The 20618-nt window shown below is 40.1% G+C and overlaps 1 protein-coding gene across 16 annotated transcripts in view; it reads right to left on the reverse strand.

Moving 5' to 3' along the window:
• The window catches only part of CELF2 (CUGBP Elav-like family member 2), a 549079-nt gene that overhangs the window by 71170 nt on the left and 457291 nt on the right, over positions 1 to 20618 (reverse strand). For all 16 annotated transcript variants that reach the window (XM_054084584.1, XM_054084114.1, XM_054083582.1 and 13 more), the window contains one exon: positions 4128 to 4176. In XM_054084584.1, the coding sequence (XP_053940559.1) occupies positions 4128 to 4176 (49 nt within the window). The remainder of the gene's footprint in view (positions 1 to 4127; positions 4177 to 20618) is intronic.

Genomic DNA, 20618 nt, shown 5'->3' on the forward strand with positions numbered 1-20618 from the left:
TAGTCAATTTGCTTCAATAATGAGCATTTCTTGCAGGCTGTATTAGATCACTTGTGCTAACCCAGGAGAATAAAGGAGAAGAGATTATTTTCTGTATGCTACAAAAGAATCAAACTCTCTAATAATCATAGGAATTCTCCCTGAAGATTCTATAAACTTTCCCTTTCTCTCTTCTAAGCCCCAAAAATTCTGTCCTGAAAAATCACAATTATATCCTTTTATTACACACTTTTTAAGAAGTCCAGTCATTTAAAGAGTGCATTTTCCATCCACAAGTTGCCTTCTCTTTTGAGAAAATAAAGAAATATTTAATTATAAAAAAATAGTTGTTACTTTTTTTCATCCAGAAGGGAAGGGGGAAAACCAGACTTCTTATTCCTATTTGTAAGTCTGTGAAAAAACCTTGCATACAATCTGTCAAAGTCACACCTGGATTCAGAGCTGCCTGCATTAATTATCAACTTTTCTATGTGTCAGTGCTAACATATGGCATTTAATTACTCCATCCAAATCAGTAAAGTTGTGCCACTTAGAATTTAAAAATTATTTGCTCAGGTTTTCACTAATAAAATAAATAAAAATAAATTATAAGATCACTCATCTACCCTCTCCTCCATTTTTTTTTTAAACAGAGAAATTTTTTATGTTCCCTGAAGTGGTGATGCTTTGATCCATTTAAGAGCATATGGTTTGCAGGATACGTGCCTGAAAGTATTGACCGTGTTCAAATCCTTATCCAAGACACATTTAGATATTTGCTAAACTTTAACATGTCAATGGCCACAGACAATTTAGAGTCAAGAATTTGTTTAGGTGTTTTTTTGGCATTAGAGTACAGGAACCTGCTTTCTTTGAAAAAGGGGAAACATCTTTAAGGCTGTGTGTGATTAGCAGTCAAGATGAATCTAGCAATGGTGGATCCTTCGAAGTCTTGACGCTATGCAGGTAATTCTTAACCAAAACTTTGTAGATAGGTTAAAATAACCACCTAGCAATATAAAGGTGGTCAGACTAGACCTAATGGGTGATCAGACCTGGACACACTACAAAATTCATCATGTGAAAATCTTCTGGGGATGTTAAATTTCTCAACAATAAAAGTCTTTTCAGAATCCTCCCAGGAATACAAATCAACGAGATTGAAAGGCAAGTCCTTCCCCATCAACTCTAGCTGCTAAAAGCTTGATGGAAAAAAATTAAGCTTTGCTTCACCTGCATGAGCAAAGAGATGACTCAGACACATGAGCTATTGTACACAGGGGAGGAATGGAGATAATTGCATAGATCTATCAGCCACCCAGTTCCTGCCTAGAAGAAAACACATCTCCAGGTTACTAATAAAATCCTAATTCTGCAGAAGTTCCCAGGCACTTAGTCAACTGTGTGCAGAAGGTACCTCTTCCATACCCATCTCTCAGTTTCATCAGGCAAGCGTGGCCTTCCGTGCTAAAGGACAAGTTTCTGAAGTGATGCATAAATCTAAAGACAGGAACAATGATGGAGAAGGAAAAGCGTTTCATCCTGGTGCTCCCGGGCTGGATGCTCATTCAAACCTTTTTTGCAAGGAACTGAAGACGTGGAGGGGACATCTTATCACACAGTAAATACTGTTCTTTGAAAACCTCTGTAGGATGAACGAGGGGACCCATCCTTCCTCCCTGTGGAACTTGAACAAGTTTCTCAAGCCTTCACAAATGTATGCAAACTCAGAATTGTAATGAGTGTCCTCTCATACATATGTCTCCACAAGCTATCTGGAAATTTTGACCAAGAGAATTTCTTTAACCTCTTTGAAACTTGAGAAACACCACGTTACCTATAAAATGTAGTTGGATCCTCCCACTACTCAGAAATCAAAGGGCTTCCGGCATTTCTCAAAAGCTCAAACACCATGGATCATGAAAAGCAAGATGCTTTGGCACGCTTTCTTTCCTTTCCCCTTTGAACTTACCGATCTGGTTGAAGAGGTATAGTTTACAATTTGGTGTTGGCACAGATACTAAATCTCAGATGGATAGCCTGAAGCATATGGGAAACACATGCCAAACAGGCCTTTGCATCCCTCAAACTACTGTTATTTCTCTTTTGGCTCTCCAAGCTGCTTGCAAACTCCCACGTTCTCCATGGATCCCATGCCTACACCCCACAGGAGGGGTGTACTTTGAGGAGAGGTACCATTGCTACCATCATCATGGTATTAGTTTGTCTTCTGTTTTCCCCAGTCATCAAAAATGAAGAGTTCATCATCCCCACAACGCGCTACCAAAAGTACCTACACCCTCCAGGAGTCTAAATTTAAAAGAAGTATTTAATTTGGCAGTTGCAACCTGAGATCTGTTGATGTATTTTCACCAAAATACAAAGCAAGGCAAGGAAATAAAAGCCAATCCCTCACGACTTCCATGCTATGGACAGGGGCAAGAAAAGAAGAGAGTATTTCCACAGTGCTGAGAGGAGTATAACGTAGATAAGCCTGGTCTAACAGCAGCTCCAAGCAGCTTATCTACCTTGCTTTGCAAGCAGGTGCTACTTGCAGAGCAAGACAGAATTTGCACAATTCCCCATAACACTTTGCCAATATGTTCAATCTTCCTTAGGAAAGAAAACTTCAGCCAATGAAAAAGTAACTCACTGGGAGTGTGTTTGGGCTTGTTGCCTCTTATTTTTCTAATTTGCCAAAAAACATGAGGTGAAATTTATCTTTGAAAGAAGAACCCACAGAGGCTATACTTAGGTCAGAAGGTCCAGGCCAGTGTTCCTGTACCTAAGGCAGAATTTTGCCCACCGCAAACACAAGAAATACTAATGAGTGGAGTTTGGATTCAAACAGCAAAATTCTCTTTGACTGCAGTGTGTTTGCAAAGTTTGGTCCTGCTGACCATGCAGGTATCTTACGTTCTCTTCTGAGCATTCAAAGGAAGCAACAAATCAAAGCTTAAACTCAACCCATGAGAAAGAACACCACTCCATTACACATGGGTGATGGCTCAAATTTCCTGCGCTTGTGGTGAGTTTTGTTTTGAAAGTTGTCAGAATAGGAAATGTAGCATAATGTGAAGTTTTAATTTCTTTCCAAACTTTATAATCCTTGGAGAAGCCTGAAAATGGGATGCACTACAATTAGCAAAAAAGAAGCCCTAAAAAAGCCTTGCGGAGAGATTTAGAGCCCAATCATAATTTACATTTGCAGGTATGTAGATCTCTAAGTGCACGGCTTCTGCCCTGATTACTAATTAATGAGGTGCAAAGATGCCTGTTGGAGGAACCAGCTCTGATTATGTGGGCCTTATGGGAAAATGAAGCTCTTGCAATCTAAGAAGGCAGATGATATCTTTAACATATATTTTAGAAAATTACAGGAACAAATCAAGGGGCAAAATATACACATGTATATATTTTTAAAGAATCACACACAACCAGGCTGCGTTACCATCCGATTATCTTATTTCCTTGAATATACAAACCTGGCATGTTTAATAGATTTAGCATGCCATCTATTTTGCATGTCATATACATCCACTTAGGCAGTATCCTAGTATTCTGAATGGATATTACTGTCATTATAGCATTCATTTTACAATCGTTGAGAGGAATAAGTATACAGAGAGCTGCAAGGTGTGTTTCCCAGTCCAGAACCAAGCATATGATTAAAATCTAAATTTGGCTCACATTCAGAACAGCATTATTCTATAAAAAGGAAGTTTAGGCAAATGATTAAAGCCCATCAGCTGCTCACATGGTTTATTAACATGAGAATGTTTTCTGTTTCTTTTCTAGTTTTACTTTTCACCACTTCGTCTCCATCTTATCAACAGCAGATGCTCCTGCATCACCTCGCTGCTAGGAGAACACAAGGGAAAGACATATGTAGTGAGGCAGACTATGACATACAGCAGGTAAAAGGAAGATTGTTTTTCAGAATATTTCCTTTTTTCAAAACATTTTCTTCCTTCTTCAAAGCTGAGGATAAATGGGAGCTCCAAGTGGGTCAACATCTTCCCCAACATGTCAGGTGTAGGGAAACTACCTCATATCATTTTCACCATAGTGGGAGTAAAGCAAAGTCTCACAATGTTGTGTTTGTTTGGAGAGAGCCACAATTAAGTAAAAATAAATTAAACACATACCATTTGACTTTTCACTATCTGCAGGTTTCATCTGAATAGGATGATGCATCTAAAAACAAAAATGAAAGAGAGTAAGGCAGATTGGATAGCCATAAAAATAAAAATCATGTTTTTAATGAAGGTCTTAAAGGATACATGATTAATATTAAACATGTTGAAATGATATAAATTCAAAATAACACTGTATTATAGGCTTCTAAGAAAAAAAATAAAACAGTAAAGGATCATTTTATAACCAGGAAGATTAAAAAAAATAGATCACTGGGCCCAAAGGACTCATATAAAACTTTAATTTGCTGTCTCTAGTTTCAGAAGACCTCTAAAGTTACAGCCCTCATTAGTTTATGGCATGCGTGGTTTCTGTTTTACCAACTTTGTTTCCTTGAGCCCAACCACTGCCAAAATAGAGATGGAATTTTCAAGTAATTTAAGAGCTAGCAAGCATTTCAACATACTCAGAGGAGTTGAGTTTGACAAATGAACTTTGCTTGTAATTAAAAAAACATGTGCTGATTCTTTTAGGACTGAGACTCTTTGAGGAAGAGACTTGTGCTTCCTATAATAGCTTCCTATAAATGTTTAGTTATATCTCATCCTTTTTTTTTTTTTTCCTTTTTAAAGAATATATTATGCATTCATTCATAAAGCTTCCATCACAACATTGCACAATTCTGGCTTCTATAAATACTCCTAATACTTTTTTCCTTTTCAACCTCTTCCTCCATTCATGTCCCTCTTACTGCAAAAGAAACCAATCCCTGTGTGCAACATGCTATGCTGAACATCACCTGGCATCCTACCTTGGCCCATTTGGTATGGCGTGTCATCAGGTTTCATTGCTCTCCCAACATGGGATTGTTGATAACTCCAAGAGAATTTCTATGAATAGCGTTTTCTATTATTTCAGGAACAGCCACATCACAACAGTTGTGCCCCTTCTGATCGGAGCACGTAACATTAGCACTGGACATTGGTTATAGTCAGCTCTGTGACCACTTTGATAGAATTCAGGGAAATTTTATTACAGCTTCTCAATAGCTTTCAGAACTGACCCCACATTGAGTTTCAATGTGGGAGATGTTTAAGCTTGCAAAAGAACCCTTCTCTCATTTTCCTCGCCAGGGCTTGGCAGAATTGCTTGGATTTACTGCATAAACTTTCTGGCAGTGGCAGGGCCACTGTCTTTTCTCTCCTCAGCAATTCATCACCATTTCACGTGAGCATGTAAAAAATCTATGCTCTTTCTGCTTTTGTCTCATTTTTCAGTGCAGTTAGTCTGAGTATTGCCTGAAAATGTTAGAAGCAATTCCTTTTTTTTTTTTTTTTCATAAAAAAGTGTTATGACAAACTTTGGGAAACAAAAACAGCTGAAAAGGAGAGAACATCCATATACTCATATCAAATATGCTTTCAAAGCAGCATCGAAAACCAAATCTGCATTGCTTTTGGTGGAGGCACTTAACCTCTGGGGACACAGCTGCTAGATTCTTTAGAAAACATAAAATATTGCTGTGAGTGTTTCCCTAAGATTTACTCAAAGTCCAGAACAGTCCCCGGCCCTGCAAATCAATGCATTCCTTGTACCGCTTGCAAAACTCCCCACTGTGCCCTAAGGAAAAGGCAAAGGCACAAGGTGGATGTAGTCACTAGGCTGCATAAATTTGCTTCAATTTTAACAATTCTATTCTCTTCGAATGATTTTGTTTCCCAAATGGACATTAATAGCCCAGCACTTGCCTGTCACCGCTCTTATTCGATCTAATTTATAGAAAAAAAAAGGAACTTCTATTGTACTCTATCTTCTTTACCTAGTCCTTAACTTTCACCTTGGCATCAACAATACACTGGGCACTGCAGGAGACTTTAAATTCATGGCAATGTGATGCAGCACGTCTACTCAGCAAGCAAAAAGTGAAAGAAGAAAAAAAGGTGTAACTTGCTCCATGAGCCCATTGCAGATATTGACGTCTCTGTGGAGCAACAGAGTGGTGAGAAAATAGAGAGAAGAAAATTGAGCATTGTAAGTCTGGGAATATTGAAGAAAAATCCAACTCAAATTCAGAACTCAAGTAGACAGAGAATCTATTGCTCTATCTAGCTGCATTTATATGTCCCTAAGTGGAGGTACTTTGAATAAAGGCCATTCTAAAAACATTAAAACCCTTTCAGTCTTCAAACTGCCTGAACCAGAGAAACCAACTTTAGACAAAATTCATGTGAGGAATTTATTTTTGCAGTCCCACGGTCACAATATAAAGATCACTGTTACCTGACAAACCAGTTACCACATCAAAAATCGTACTCTTCAATCATGCATAATTACCCCAAGCTCATTAAGTTAGATATCTGTTATGTTGGGAAAGGAAGACCAAGATTTAACAAGATGCTTCAACCAGGTTTTGACTCGATTCAAAGGTTCCTGCTGAAGGCTGATGGTCCAAATTCTCTTTGCCAGCAAGCTGAAGTCAGCAGCAACGCTGTTGTGCTTAACAAAATTATATCAGTGCAAAACTAATAAAAGATTCAGATCAGGCCTGGAGGGTTTAAACTGCAGAATACCCATGGTAAAATGGATGCGATACACAAACATGGCTTCAGCGAAAGGAAGGTGGAAAAATATGTTACTGACAGTTTCCTAACATGAGAGGGCTCGTGTTGAAGCTTGTTTAACCCTGACCATCACCAATTGATACGTTAACAACCTTTAACACTAGATTCAATAAAACATGCCATTTATAACCTGAAATGGGTTTTACAGAGTCACTGGTTCGCATCTCATTATTAAACTCATTGCTGACCTCTAGAGACAACTGCCGTGACAATACATATTATAAGCTCTCTACCCATAAAATATTTAAAAGTAAGTGTAAAAAAGAAAAGAAAAGAATGAATCTCTAAGAAGTGTGCAGTGAATAAGAAAATTAAAGGGGCAGAGACAAAGGCTAAATAGGTACTATCCTTTCACTCTACGATAAGCAGAAGAGAAAATAATCTGTGCGTTTTATATCTTGCTTGTATAACTGCAGGCTATAAAATAATAAAATAGCTGTGCTTTCTGAGGCCCTCCAAAAGATTATAGATGATATAAAGCTGTTTCAAATTAGATGCCACCCACTAGAATCATGTCATCTACTGAAATGAAAGATTTCAAGTCTTATCAGAAAGCTGTTATTGTAGCTATACATCACAAAGCCATACACTTATGGATCTCAAGGTAAGTGATTTCTCAGTATGTCATGTTGTCACACAGAAAAACAAGAAACATTTTCTTCTATGCTTGAAGAAAGCTTTGCTAGTAAAAATACAGTATTTATGAATGCACAGTTGCAATTAATGAATAGGCAAAGAGTAAGAAAAGTAACTGCAGTAAATAATTTATAGACATTAACATCATCCTGTGCCCACATGCTATTGTGAAAGAGAACAACACAGCTCTCAGGCAAGTTCTTTCTGAATGTGGGTAGATTTTCCCAGCAAGCACCATGCATGGAGATGTCAAAATCAGACTGGAGAATGGGCTTTAAGAAATAACCTCTCTTTGGCAATATTTTGGAGAGCTCTACGGGATGCAGTTGTGCAGTGAGCAATGGCATGACCTACCTATCTGATGCATGCTCTCTATCCATAGGTCTCAAAACACACCGTTGTCATTCTTTTAGAACTGAGAGCAGACAAATGGCTGTTGCCTGAGGTTGCATGGTGCCTTATAGCAGTGCTGACAGCCAAGCAGGGGCTCCATTTGCTGTCTGTGCGGTCACGGAGGCCACACAAAGCCCCAGGCCTAGCACATCACTGCTTCTCCTTGGGTCATCCCAAGCAGGGGTGCTAATATGGTCCACAGGAATGAGAAAAGGACAGAAACAGTTGTGAAACATGCAATCCTGAAAATCTCCCTGAAATAAATGGGAATCTGGCCGCTGGCTATGGTGAGGGCAGCAGCAGGACCAAGCCATGGCCTAGAATTACAATTGACTAGTCACGTCTTTTTTTCCCTGTCCTTTTCCTGAGTACATCCCACCGTATGTAAATACAACGTCATTAGAGAAAAAAACAGAGCCAAGCAACCCAAAACCCTCTCAAAAGCACGAATCCTCTCCAGTTTTAGAGCCTCAAAATCATCTTTTCAACAATAATATCACTATCTATTTACATTCTTGTCAAAGCCATGTGGCATCTGCATGGGAGAAAACAAGACGGCTAAGAGTCTATTTCTGGCAAAAATATTGCAAGGAAATTAGATTAACCTGGGTGGAATTCTATCTGGGAATTTGGAGTCTGTCGTGGTGATTAAGTCATCATTTCTGTCAGATTACTCTAATCGGCTGTCAAATACGATTCCACAACCCCATCTGTAACTTGGCATCCTCGTTATTCCGTCAATGTTACCTTCTGTATACAAAACAAACACCAAACAAGGAGGTGTGTGCAGCGTAGCATTTAGCAGAGTCATTAGCTGTGATTATTATTGTGTGCTTGCACACTGCACGACGAGATCAGCTTACGACCTGTTTTACTTAGCCAAGGGATGCTTCAGATCAGGTGTAATCTTAAGCCTGGAGCACTAAGGGTGAATGAGAAGAACTGTCTCCAGGCATGGCCAAGCATGGGATTGGCATTCTCTGAGTCACCAATGAGATTGCTTAAATCTCATTTTGGAGTTGCCAGCATGTGTGGAGGCAAGGCCTTTGGGCACCTGGTTTCCTTCCATTTTCTAAAGAGAAAAGGGCACTAAGATGTTCTAGGCAGGCTAAAGACTTCCTGTGAGCAGTAAGTTCTGTGAACGAAAGAAAGCTTGTAGGCCGTGGCAGTCGACACTCTACATGATCTGTATTGGCTGGTTTAATAAGACATATTCTGTTATATATGTGAGTACGTTTGTTTTACAGAGGACTTTGGTGACTAAAAACCAGGAAATACCTTTCCATGAACATGAGGGAGCTGTAGGCTCAATTTGCTGCAGCTGTGTTGAGTCTGTGAAATTTGGGTGCCCTCAACACCTCCAAAACTCTGGACATGTAATTATACTATAAAATATCGTTATTTTATAGTCCAATGCAAAACGACCTTCATACATGATTACTACATCTACTAGGAGCTTCTATTCTCCATTCCTGGCACTACAGACTGCATATGCCTCACTACTGCCATCGTGCCTTGAAGAAAGAAAAGTATTCATCAAGAGAGGACCCTGAACGCATATAAACCTGCCCGTGACTTCACCCATCTCAGTATGTCAGTAAAAGATCATCTCCTAAAAGTCCTCTGAAGTTAAACACAATGTGACTTTACACGATGGGAGTCTGGGGTGTGTGTGTGTGGAGGACGTTATCCATGACTTTTCACACTTTATCATTCCTCTCATCATCTTTCTACGACCCTTTAAAGCCATCAGGAGATTCCTAGAGCTTTCAGCCCTCTTTGGACCCATCTCCTTCCTCTCTTCCCCATTATCTGCTGTGGCTGTAAGTTTCTAGCCATGTCCTAGTTCAGTTTGTCCCTTACCTGTCATCCTAACAGACTGCATTGTGGGGAGACACAACACAAAATTGAGCTAAACCTTCCCCCCAGGAAAAGGTAAACTTGAAAAACTTGGGTTATTCAGGTAACATCCAAACCAAACAAACTGCAATAGGATCAAATGATGACAGCTTGCACGTATCTTGTCACTTCTAGCACTTTGGGGTTTGCTTCTCTGTAGCGTCAATTATTGTTGAAGACAAAGGGGACTTCCTTCACATTTTGAAGAATTGTAAAATGGCAGGAAAGAATGTGGGAGAGAGAAGAAGAGACATCTGACCTTAATAAAACCCTACATTTTTCTTGAGGGAAGGATTATAAATCCATAGACTTTTTGGAACCAACAGGAAAACCAAAGAGGAAGAAAATATTAAGGAGTAGCATGGACGGATAAGGGAAGAAAAGCACCTAAAGAGGCACCAACATAAAAAATGTATGTTCTTTACCCAACTCTGGTCTGGGTATGAATGTAAAGTTTCCTCCAGGCTCCTGATTCAATTAGTAAATGCAGCTTAATTAGACCAGTAGTCCAACGAAAAGAATCATAGAATCATAGAATTGCTAGGTTGGAAAAGACCTTTGAAATCAAGTCCAACTATACCTGTCCACTACTAAATCATATCCCTAAGCATTTCTTCTACCCATGTTTTAAATACCTCCAGGGATGGTGACTCGATCACCTCCCTGGGCAGCACTTGTGGCCAGCCTCCCGCTGGACTTAACTCCATTTACCATCACTCTTTGAGCCCCCCCATCTAGACCGTTTTTAACCCAGCAGACGGTGAGCCTGTCCAGGACAGTGGAAGCCAGTTTCTCATGCGGAATACTGTAAGAAACAGTGTCAAAGGCTTTACTAAAGTCCAGGTAGACTATATTCACAGCCTTTCCCTCATCCCCTCCCTCAAGCAGGTAACTGTGTCATAAAAGGAGATCAGGTTAGTTTGGCAAGACCTGTCTTTCACGAACCCATGTTGACTTGGCCTGATCACCTGGTTGTCATGTGTGTGCTGTGTGATAGCACTCAAAATGACCTGCTCCATGACCTTCCCTGGCACTGAGGTCAGACTGACAGGTCTGGAGTTTCCTGGATCTTCCCTCCAAAGAAGAACTCAAACCTGCCAGGTTCATTAACACCTTCACTGAGTCTGGAAGTCAGGGAAGAAAGTACTGACCTACCAAAAGTCTGGGGAAAGAAGAGAAAATGGTCCACGAGCACTAGAAAATTAAATTATTTTCACTGTCTTCAGAGATCTTTGTTGTTCTGAATTTTCATGTGCAGGCAGCTCTACACACCCCCCAGACACTTGTTTCAGCTTTTAGATCCCAAGTTTTTCAGTAGGATCCTTTTGGAGGAGCTCTTGAACACATTTCTCACATCATTTCAATGCGAACTGGTTTTACCTTCTTAAACCCTTCTGACTCACAAGTAATACAAGTTTCCCAGAAGTAAAAGAGGTATATTTTCCTATCAAAGAGAACTGTTTAGTACAACTTCTCTAGGGTCAAACTAACTTGAATTACACAGTCAATAGCTGGCTACAGCTTCAGGGAACTTCTCCAGGAACTGAGGACAGTCTCTGAGGCGAAATAAATACCAGAGAATAAAAGAGGCAAGGGAACGCTCTTTGGCTCTTAAGAGAAGTGGCATGGCACAGCTTGCATTTCCACAGCTGCACTTCTTCTTCCTCTCAAAACAGGATGTCCTTGTTCATACTGCCTAGTGGGAACACTGTCTAGCCCGTGTTTTTCCCCTAAATATGCCCACACACAGGTCCAGAAAATGCCAGCCAGCACTGAGATCAGTGCCATGGTCCTGCTTGCTTTACCAGCACAGACAGAATTTTGCATTCCCAGTATCAGTTTAAATCATTTAGCTTATTTTATTCACGGGTAAAAGGAGGACAAATGTGCATCTATCACACAGACTCTCACAAATAAATGCAAAGCAGTAGCTGTAACTGCTTGAGCAATGGCATAGCCAGAAGATTGCTGCCATCCTTTCTTAAATTCCAATTCAAGGGGTTTAAACTGTGTTAGGTGTTCATACAGTTTTAGTAGCAAAGAATGTGGCCTGTTGCTTGGCCTCCAGACATACATACATATATATATATATGCATATTTTGGAGAGAGAGTGAGAGGGAGAGAGGGAGGGAAGAAGGAATGGAGAGAAGCAGGAGAAAATGAATATTGCTGGTGGGTGCCAAATATAGTTCATGCAGTAATGCATAACATCATTATTTTCTATTTAGAGCACAGAAACAAGCATATAGCTTGCTTAAAACAAGTTGTTACTTTTACCGGGGAACTAAAAACTGCTGAAATTCAATGACTTTTGGAAGCTTTCCAACTCAGTCATTTGCAATCCACTACAGTCTGTGTTTTAAATTCAAGTTAAACTGAACATTAGCTCAAACAACTAAAAACAATGCTGCACTTTAAAATAATAATAATAATAACAACAACAATAATAATAATATTCTAGCGATCCTTTCCACAGTTAGCCCTGCAGCCTGCTGTTCCTCCCATACATTTAGTAATTAGGCTATAAAATGACCTCCTTTAGAAGTTGTACTCCTATATAGGAATGAAAAAGTTGGTGGTCTTGGAAGTGACAACTTCATTTCCTAACGTACAAATAACCACAGTTGCTCTGTTAGCAGTTCTACTCCATTTATTTAATTCCTTCATTTCATACCGCCCAAACAAATGGCAACAACTCCAGGACACAAGTGAGCCAAATGCATGTGAGATAAGGAAGGGCTGGTATGACCAAAATTTCTCTCTTCAAAATCACATGGAAACCAAAGTGATTAAGTATCTTTTCTTCAAACAAATGAGCCTTTACAGAACCTATTCAATCCTAAAAATAGACATTAAGTGGGATTCTATAACTTGTTGGGTATAGTGCCTTGGGGATATTTTGTATCATCCATGCTTAAAAAGCAAACCCATTAGACATCTGAGCAAAACAGCAGATATTATTTCAACAGCAAGAGTTATCCATCTCATCTGCAGTGGCAATAACTTTTGTTGACATTTTCCCAACTGAAGTTTGCATGCCAATGCTTTTTTATCCCCCCTTTGCATTAGAACAATAAGGCACAGAAAGATAACAAAAGTCTCTCTGTGACATTAATTGACTGAGTTTCAAAACCCATTCAAGGTAACTGTAAGGAGCAAAAATTACTGTCCACGTTTCTGAGCGGAAAATGAAGCGCGGTGAAACAGTAGTTTGCCCAGCGTCACACAGAGAGGCACTGCATGGCCCAGAACGACTATCCAAAGAGAGGCAGCTGAGCTAGCCTCACCGCAGCAGAGCCTGACCTCCTCAAGCTCTAACTGATTTCTCCTAACGTCACTGCGAGGTCCTTACTGCTGCTATCTCCTTTTAGCAGAAAGGAAGTTGATGTGGGGAAAAAGGCACAGAGGCTGTATGCGATTCATCTGGCGTTATTCCACAACCAAAGCCAAGTCTCTCAAGCTGAAATGCCATAGTTTTATCACCAGGTATAGGTAAGGCACTAATGCACAGTTGTACACCATATACATTTATTTATTTTTACAGTACTACTCCCTAGATATCCTACCCAAGAGGTAACACGAGAACCTGAAGCAGTGATCCAGGATAGCTGGAGGAACCAACTACCAGATAAGCCGTCATGGATTTGGGATCTCAGCTAACAACTAACACAGCCTTGCACTACATTGAGTGGATTTGCCCAGTATGACTTAAGATGCCAGGACTCAATTCCCACCACGACACAAGCCTCAAGGTCAATGTCTCACTGGACATGACTCAAGTGTTCTGAAGCCGTACTTTCTTCCATCTCCCTAATTGGGTGTTAGCTTCCAGAAGTCAACAGGAGATTAACACTTAAAATGGAGTACATTTCCTTCAAATCTAACAGCAACATCCCTCTGAACCCCCCTGATTCCTATCTCCCCATTCATATTTGGAAAGTAGAACAAGAACAAAGCCAAAACATGCCTACAGGAAAGCTGGAGAGGGGCTATTCATAAAGCCTTGTGGTGATAGGACCATGGGGAATGGGTATAAACTGGAGAGGGGCAGACTTGGACTGGACATTAGGAAAAATTTCTTCACCATGAGAGTGGTGAGACACTGGAACAGGTTGCCCAAGGAGGTTATGAATGCCCCATCCCTGGAGGTGTTCAAGGCCAGGTGTGATGGGGCTTTGGGCAGCATGATCTAGTAGGATGTCCTTGCCCATGGCAGAGGGGCTGGAACTGAATGATCTTTAAGGTCCCTTCCAACCCAAACTATACTATGATAATATGATACTATCTCATCTTCTACAAAAGTCTTTCCATCTCCCATAGGAATGAACCAGAGGTCCATTAACCATCTCAGATGGCGCAGGCAGCACAGCAGATGCTTGTGCTTACCTGAGTGGTCTGTAGAGACATATTTCACATTTCACCTCCAAGCAAAAGTTAAATCCCCTGTTTAGGGGGCACTGCTCCTGATGCCATGTTCAGTGAAGTCTGCCCTTCTCATTTATGTCTTCAGGATCCTTGAAGACTGAGAGGATTTACAGCAGACTTTCAACTTTCTAAATTTCCATCTTAAAAAAACCCTCTTCTGCTGCCAAAGGCAGCAGGCACCATTTTAGGGTGCTAATGTTTGAGCCTGGTCCGCATTAACTTCCCTTTCCACATTTATACCTATGATTCCACATGAACATTTAGGGTGACTTTTAGAAATTTATTAAGAAAACAAAGCAATCCTCAACTCCTCTCCCCTTCTCTTCCAAAACAACGCCACTGATGACCATGAATAAATTTAGTTTAAATGAAAGGTTTTTAAAAACGTAATGGCTTTTGTAATGCAAAACACAGCCTTGGCTGTGACGGAGGACATGGAAACCAGGATATTAAATGCCTGTTTTGCAGAAGTTTTATTTTAGGATTTATGCTGTTCTGTGCTTGCATGTACTGTCTCCTCTGTGAACTATGCTCTGGGAAAACACCATGTGATTATGCTCAGCAATATCCTCTACCTTTGCCAAGCTGAAATTCAGGAAATAACCCTTTAAAGGGAATGACCAGCAAAAGCAATGTTTCAGAAAGGCAAGAAAGCATAGGCAGTGGCTCTGTTTCTTTCACAATGTTATCTCATCTACACTTATCATCTCCATTTTTTGGCTTTCATTCAATAAGAGAAAAACTAGCCTCAGCCACTCTCTCAGTTTCACATCACAGATTTTTCTGCTCATTTACTAAGAGGATCTTCTGTCTGACTCTCTCTGCAGCATGCAAGGTCACCTTGATCCAACAACGCACTTGGTCTCCTCTTCTGACAGAAACTAGAGTCTATTATTTGGTACAAAACTCAGATTCCAGGCTATGGGATTTCAGCTTTTTTTATGTAAAGCTTTTTTAAAGTTCTTGTTGGAAAGCTTTCATATTTGCATTACAATGTACCAGCAAGAACATCTTATAGCTAAAGAGTGTGATTGAGGTAAGTCTAAAATAAGCCCCAAAGGCATCCAAATTATAACTTCTATTGAAACTCTACCCTTTAAATTAGTGCGAAGGGTACAATTTATAGAAAGAGTTGGCACCGATGATGTGGGGCTGCTGCCATTTTCACTTTGCAAAGATGTAGAGTGGTTCTGAGAGAAGAATACATGTCTTGACTCACAATTCCCACCTCTCCAGCAGTCAGTCAGTCAGTCAAATTTCTCACTGTTACCAAACACAGACTGATCCAGATTTCTTCAAAGGTCAGATATGACCCCCAAATCACTTATCAACATGGATGTTTCTTTAAATATTGCAGGGAAAAGCCAAAGCATCCACATAGAAAGGAAGTTTTGAATGAAGATGTCAAAAATCCTACTCTCCTGACTGAGATCAGCTAGGGTATATCATACGGTTTTATTGTTTAAGCAGTGGAGCCATAATATTTTACGCCAAATGAGGATATGGCTCATAAATTCTATTTAAGCTCTCCATGAGCTGAAGTTACAGGAATTTTCCACGACTATCCAATATCAGCATCCAAATAAAAGCTCTCAGTGTTATGCCAATACTCTGCAGTGGTGAAATAATCTGGCTGTGGGGAAAGAATGAAAAAAGATAGCTCGATATTTGATCCCTCTATGAAAACAGAATGTTACTGCAGTCACCAGCCACAAGCATACACAAACACACACTGTCCACACAAAACTCCAAACATCTAGTTGTGTATACCTACAATTACAAGCAGCAGTAAGAATCACATTAAATAATCATGTCATTTTTAACACTCTTTGTATGAACTTATTCTCTTTAATTTTTTAGCATTTCTAGCTAGTATACTTTGCCAGTGGTTTCTTTGGGATAAGGCAAGTATTTTTTATTCGTACTAAACATGCAGTATACATTTATAATGTTAATCTTAAGGAACTCTCATGTATTTAGATATTTTCCCCAACAGATGCTTGGGAAGTTAAACAAACAAAAAAAAATAAATGGACAACATTAACGGAAACATATATTTTTGAAGAATGAATCAGATCCAGCTGGCTGTTGTATTTGGACTGAGCTATGATCAAGCTTTCATTAGTAAAAGGGACTGTATCAGGAGCAGCAAGGCCAAAATCAACCTGCCTCCGCCCATCTACAAAGCTCCGAACTAGCACTTGACCCTGGATATGAACCTTAATACTTTTTTTCAAAGACCGGACCCTTTGATTCTTTCGAAAAAAGCACCGATATGCTTCATTTAGTGACTATAAACGCCAGTATGACAAACTTATCTAATCTTAGTTATTCTTTATATTGCTATCCTACCCAATTAGAAGTTTTCTCTGCATTGTGCCCCATGAGTAACATCTTCATGTGCAACTTGCCTAAAGGTCAAAGAAATCTCTTTGCAGAGATGGCTTCAGGTGGAACAGCTGGAGGCCATGGAGAGCTATAAAGAAGGTCCTCTGATAAAACCAGCTGAGCTCAAAGCTCTTATATCATTCATCCTATCTGCTCCAAAGGCAGCATTTAGAGCTACTGGGAAGTCTTGTCCTCCTGGTTTCTTGGCAAATGCTATTTTTTCTGAGCAGGGCTAATGCAGCCTGAGGGCTGTTGCAGCTTCAGTGAAGCTAGCGGAGGGCAATGAAAGCACAGGGGAAGACAGCATGGGTGCAGAAAAGAAATTTTCACCAGGTCACACCCTCTGTTTTTGGCTCTCTTGTCAACAGGGAGGAAGACAAGTGCCAGACATGAGAGCTGTTAGCTATCAGGCTGCTTTTAAATTGGGTTAAATCCATGTCATTCTTTGCAAAATGAATAGGGTCACAGGAGGCAAGGGACACGCCTGCCTGAGCAAACCTCAGAGCCCTCCAGATACGTAGCATTTAAGCTGACTGTAGCTCTTACTTACCAATATCTTTCTTTTTGGTTAGTCATATATTGTTGTACAAATAGGAGGATTCTATACTCATGCAAGCATATCAATTTCTTTCACTTCCTAGGAATTGCAGAAATAAGAGATGAAAAACTCCAATAAATGATCTTGAATGACTTAATACCAACACAGGATTACTGCCTATCATATATTTTCTAATTCTTTCCTATACCAAATGGCCCTAAGGATTGTGATTTAACGTTATTTCTTTTAGAAGATTATTCTAATTGGACAGATACTGTTTTTTCCTGATATGCAATCTAAGTTTTATTTCACCTCTTATGATGGTAAATCCTTAGTTCTGTGTACAATCAAAACTAATTCCAAATAAATCCATTTGTCACTGGCATTTGGGCAGTACTTGGCCCTGGAGGAAATATATGCACCATCTATATCCACGCCGCTGTGGATGCTTGGCAAGGCACTCATGCAACAGCATTTATCCTCTCTGTATTCCTCACAATATTTGAAATGAACATACTGTATAATAACACAGCACATTTTCCTCTAAGGTATTGCCATCAATTGGCCACAAAATAATATTAGTTGCTGTCTGGCAGATACTTGCTCAAGTGATGGTCTAGAACACTAACTCTGTTCAATCATTTGAGCCATTCACAGCTGAATGGAAATACAAAGGTATCATGTACTTCGCATCTCTGCAGGAGGCTGTAATCCCATTGAGAGATCCTGGCAGCAGTAAGGAACACTAGAGTGTTTTGTTTATTTTCACAATGGAATTACAAGCTTCACTTATGAAGGTACCTGACTTTCAGTTCTTAGTTTAAAACTAATCTTATCCTCTGATTAGCACCTTATTTTCCACAATCTTATTTTCTCCAACACAGAATCCTATGTTCCCTATCTTGAAATCGATGATAAGGCTCTAATCACACTTTCTTAAAGATTGTTACAGGCTTCCAATTATTTCTTTCAAGCATAAGTTAGATTTTTTCTTTCTTTCTGTTTTGTTCCCTGTGTTTCTCCTTCAGAAGATTTCCACTCACTGCAGTTTGTAACGGTTGCAAGTAGGACTGGGTGAGCATTCCTAGCATGAATGACAGAAGTAATGTATTCATGAGATTCCCTGATACATTGCAAATTCAATTTACAAAGAAGCAAAGTTGCTTATTCTAACCCTTGCATGTGTATCCCCCCACTCTTGCGATGGGAGACAGCCCATCTCTGAGTTACAATAGGGCAAGAGCTGGGATTGACTGCAGACTGCTTTAATGCCACTCTTAATGACAACTTGTGAAGATTAGGAAGTTGTCAGAATCAGATATCAGCAAAAGCTCCGGTTTGCTTTGTGAAGTCAGTCTGAATTAATTAATGGGTAGCTTTCCTTTGATATCACTTTGATATTTGGCTGCAGCTGGATAAAAATCAACCACAAAGGAAGCTACATTTTGTTTACCACTGCTTAAGATGCTGTTTAGTTCATTTTTTTTTTCTTTTGCAGTTTTTGCTTTTTTAACTTCCCTAGCACAAGGCAATAGAGACAGACTTGCGTTAATAAATGGAGTTATGGTGGCATGTTTTTCAGCAGCTGCTTCTCTTCCCTTCTGGAGATACTCAGGCTACATTCTGAGAGCAAGGCCATTACTGATTTCAAGAAAGCGGCAAGTGAGAGGATGGACCATTCAAAAAGTAAGACAAACATTAGCTTTGCCCACTCTGCTTTTCCCATAAAAGGGTATTTAACACTCTAGTGATGTTTCCTCTCTGTTTTAGAGGGTGCTGATCACTTGCTCAATGCACTGACAACCTGAAATATAGGCTCTGAAAGCAGGAGTCTTCCTTAACTTTTCAGGGCAGATATTTGCAGCCCATTTTAGTGTCTCTAAAGGTTTTGGATGTCTACCAGGACAATGAGATGAACACATCTGTACTTTGAAGTGATGCCTGCACCCAAATGAATCCCTGAATATTTCTACCAGCCCCAGTGGCCCTGCTGGTAAGAGGAGAAAGGATTACTCTGCACACCAGAGGGGAAGAACAGACAAAGAAGGTTCTTCTGATGAAGATGACACTTTCTTCTGGAGAATGAGCAAAAAAACAATTCTCTCTCTGAGTCTGCAAAGAGTATCTTTAATTAGGCAGAATATAATTGCCCAAAGTGTGTTATCAGAGCAAGCAGTCAAGTCACCCAGTTTCATCTGGTTTTCCAGGACATACGACGGAGTTTCTAACGACCAGAGAGAAGACAGAACTTATGTTTTCTCTCTTGTTATGCATTTTGTCACATACAACAGCACGGTGCACATATACAGCATGGTTGATTACTTGATTGAGACGGGAGAAAGCTAACTAGGGATGCCTCCGCTTCACACATCACCACGGGAGTACAAACACTAAATGAAACAACATTTCATCCCTTTGATGAAGATGCATAGAGCCACAGACCACACAGCAGAGGTCTTTGAAAGAAGCAGCACAGTTCACAGGGTTAGACGCAATGGCAGAAGGACACTGAACAAACACTCTGTCTTTCATAAACATGCCACGAAGCCCAGGCTCTTTAGTCCTAATATAACTTAGATAAACGGGTGCCAAACACAGCTATAGAAGCAGGTAAATGGCATCCAAGGGCACCTCTAAGGATGTTACTTCCTGATGCCTGCAACATTGTTTATGATTTGCTTTTCTAATTTCACTATTATAGGAGTAGTCAGACAGCTAGGAAGGCTCCCTGAACTAGTTTTTCATTACGAAGACAATTTTAATAGCTTGTGTCATGGTGCTAATGAGGCTGACTGAAGCACCTGTACTTTCTGTTCCGGATAACAGAAAACAGCTAACACCAGCAGGAGGATAAATAGCTGTTTAAAAGAGTGCCTGGGCTATTATCCTTAGCTAAGCATCCCACCTAAATCTCGGTGAGTTTTGCAATCCCCTAGAGCACTCCAGTGACAGCCTCTAAGTTTTTTAAGACTTTTCTGTTTTGAAGTGCACAGCAAAAGGTTCTCCAGTCCATAATTTTTGAGTACCCAGCTTGAATGTGATACCCTGCGAATAGATCGTCCAGCCTTGCTGAATCAGATCTAAGCTGGACCTTAAATTCTGGAGGCATTCTGCCAAGTGATGACCTCAAATGTCTAGAGTTATGGAAATCAGAGATAAAGCCCAGTGCAATGTGCCAGAACGGTTTGGCCTTTTGGTGATGAGCTTCACACTAGGGAATTTTTCTGAAGTTAAGTCAGTATTTTGCATTACTTAGTTTCCATCTCAATATTATTACACTGCAAAGCTGCACAAAAAGCCCCCCAAAACCCCTAAAATTCCTGAATTACTCCAAAAGAATTATCTAAAAAAGCATGCAACTAACTGCATGTGCAGATGGGTTACTATGCTCTTGCTTCTCCACAGCTCTGCTACACCAGAGAAAAGCAACAGTCTGACCCGAGCATCCAAGTTCTGAAACAGCTCACTGATACCCATACTCTGCGCAGCTCTGTACCCTCCTGACACACCCCAGAGGTTATGCTAGGGCACCATAGCACTGGGAGAACCCAGTGCTTCAGGTCAATGGATCTTCCTGCATTTCCCTGTTCCTGGAGAGTATC

The sequence above is a fragment of the Cuculus canorus genome, chromosome 1 (assembly GCF_017976375.1).
Source record: "Cuculus canorus isolate bCucCan1 chromosome 1, bCucCan1.pri, whole genome shotgun sequence".
In the NCBI taxonomy this organism is placed as follows: Eukaryota; Metazoa; Chordata; class Aves; order Cuculiformes; family Cuculidae; genus Cuculus; species Cuculus canorus.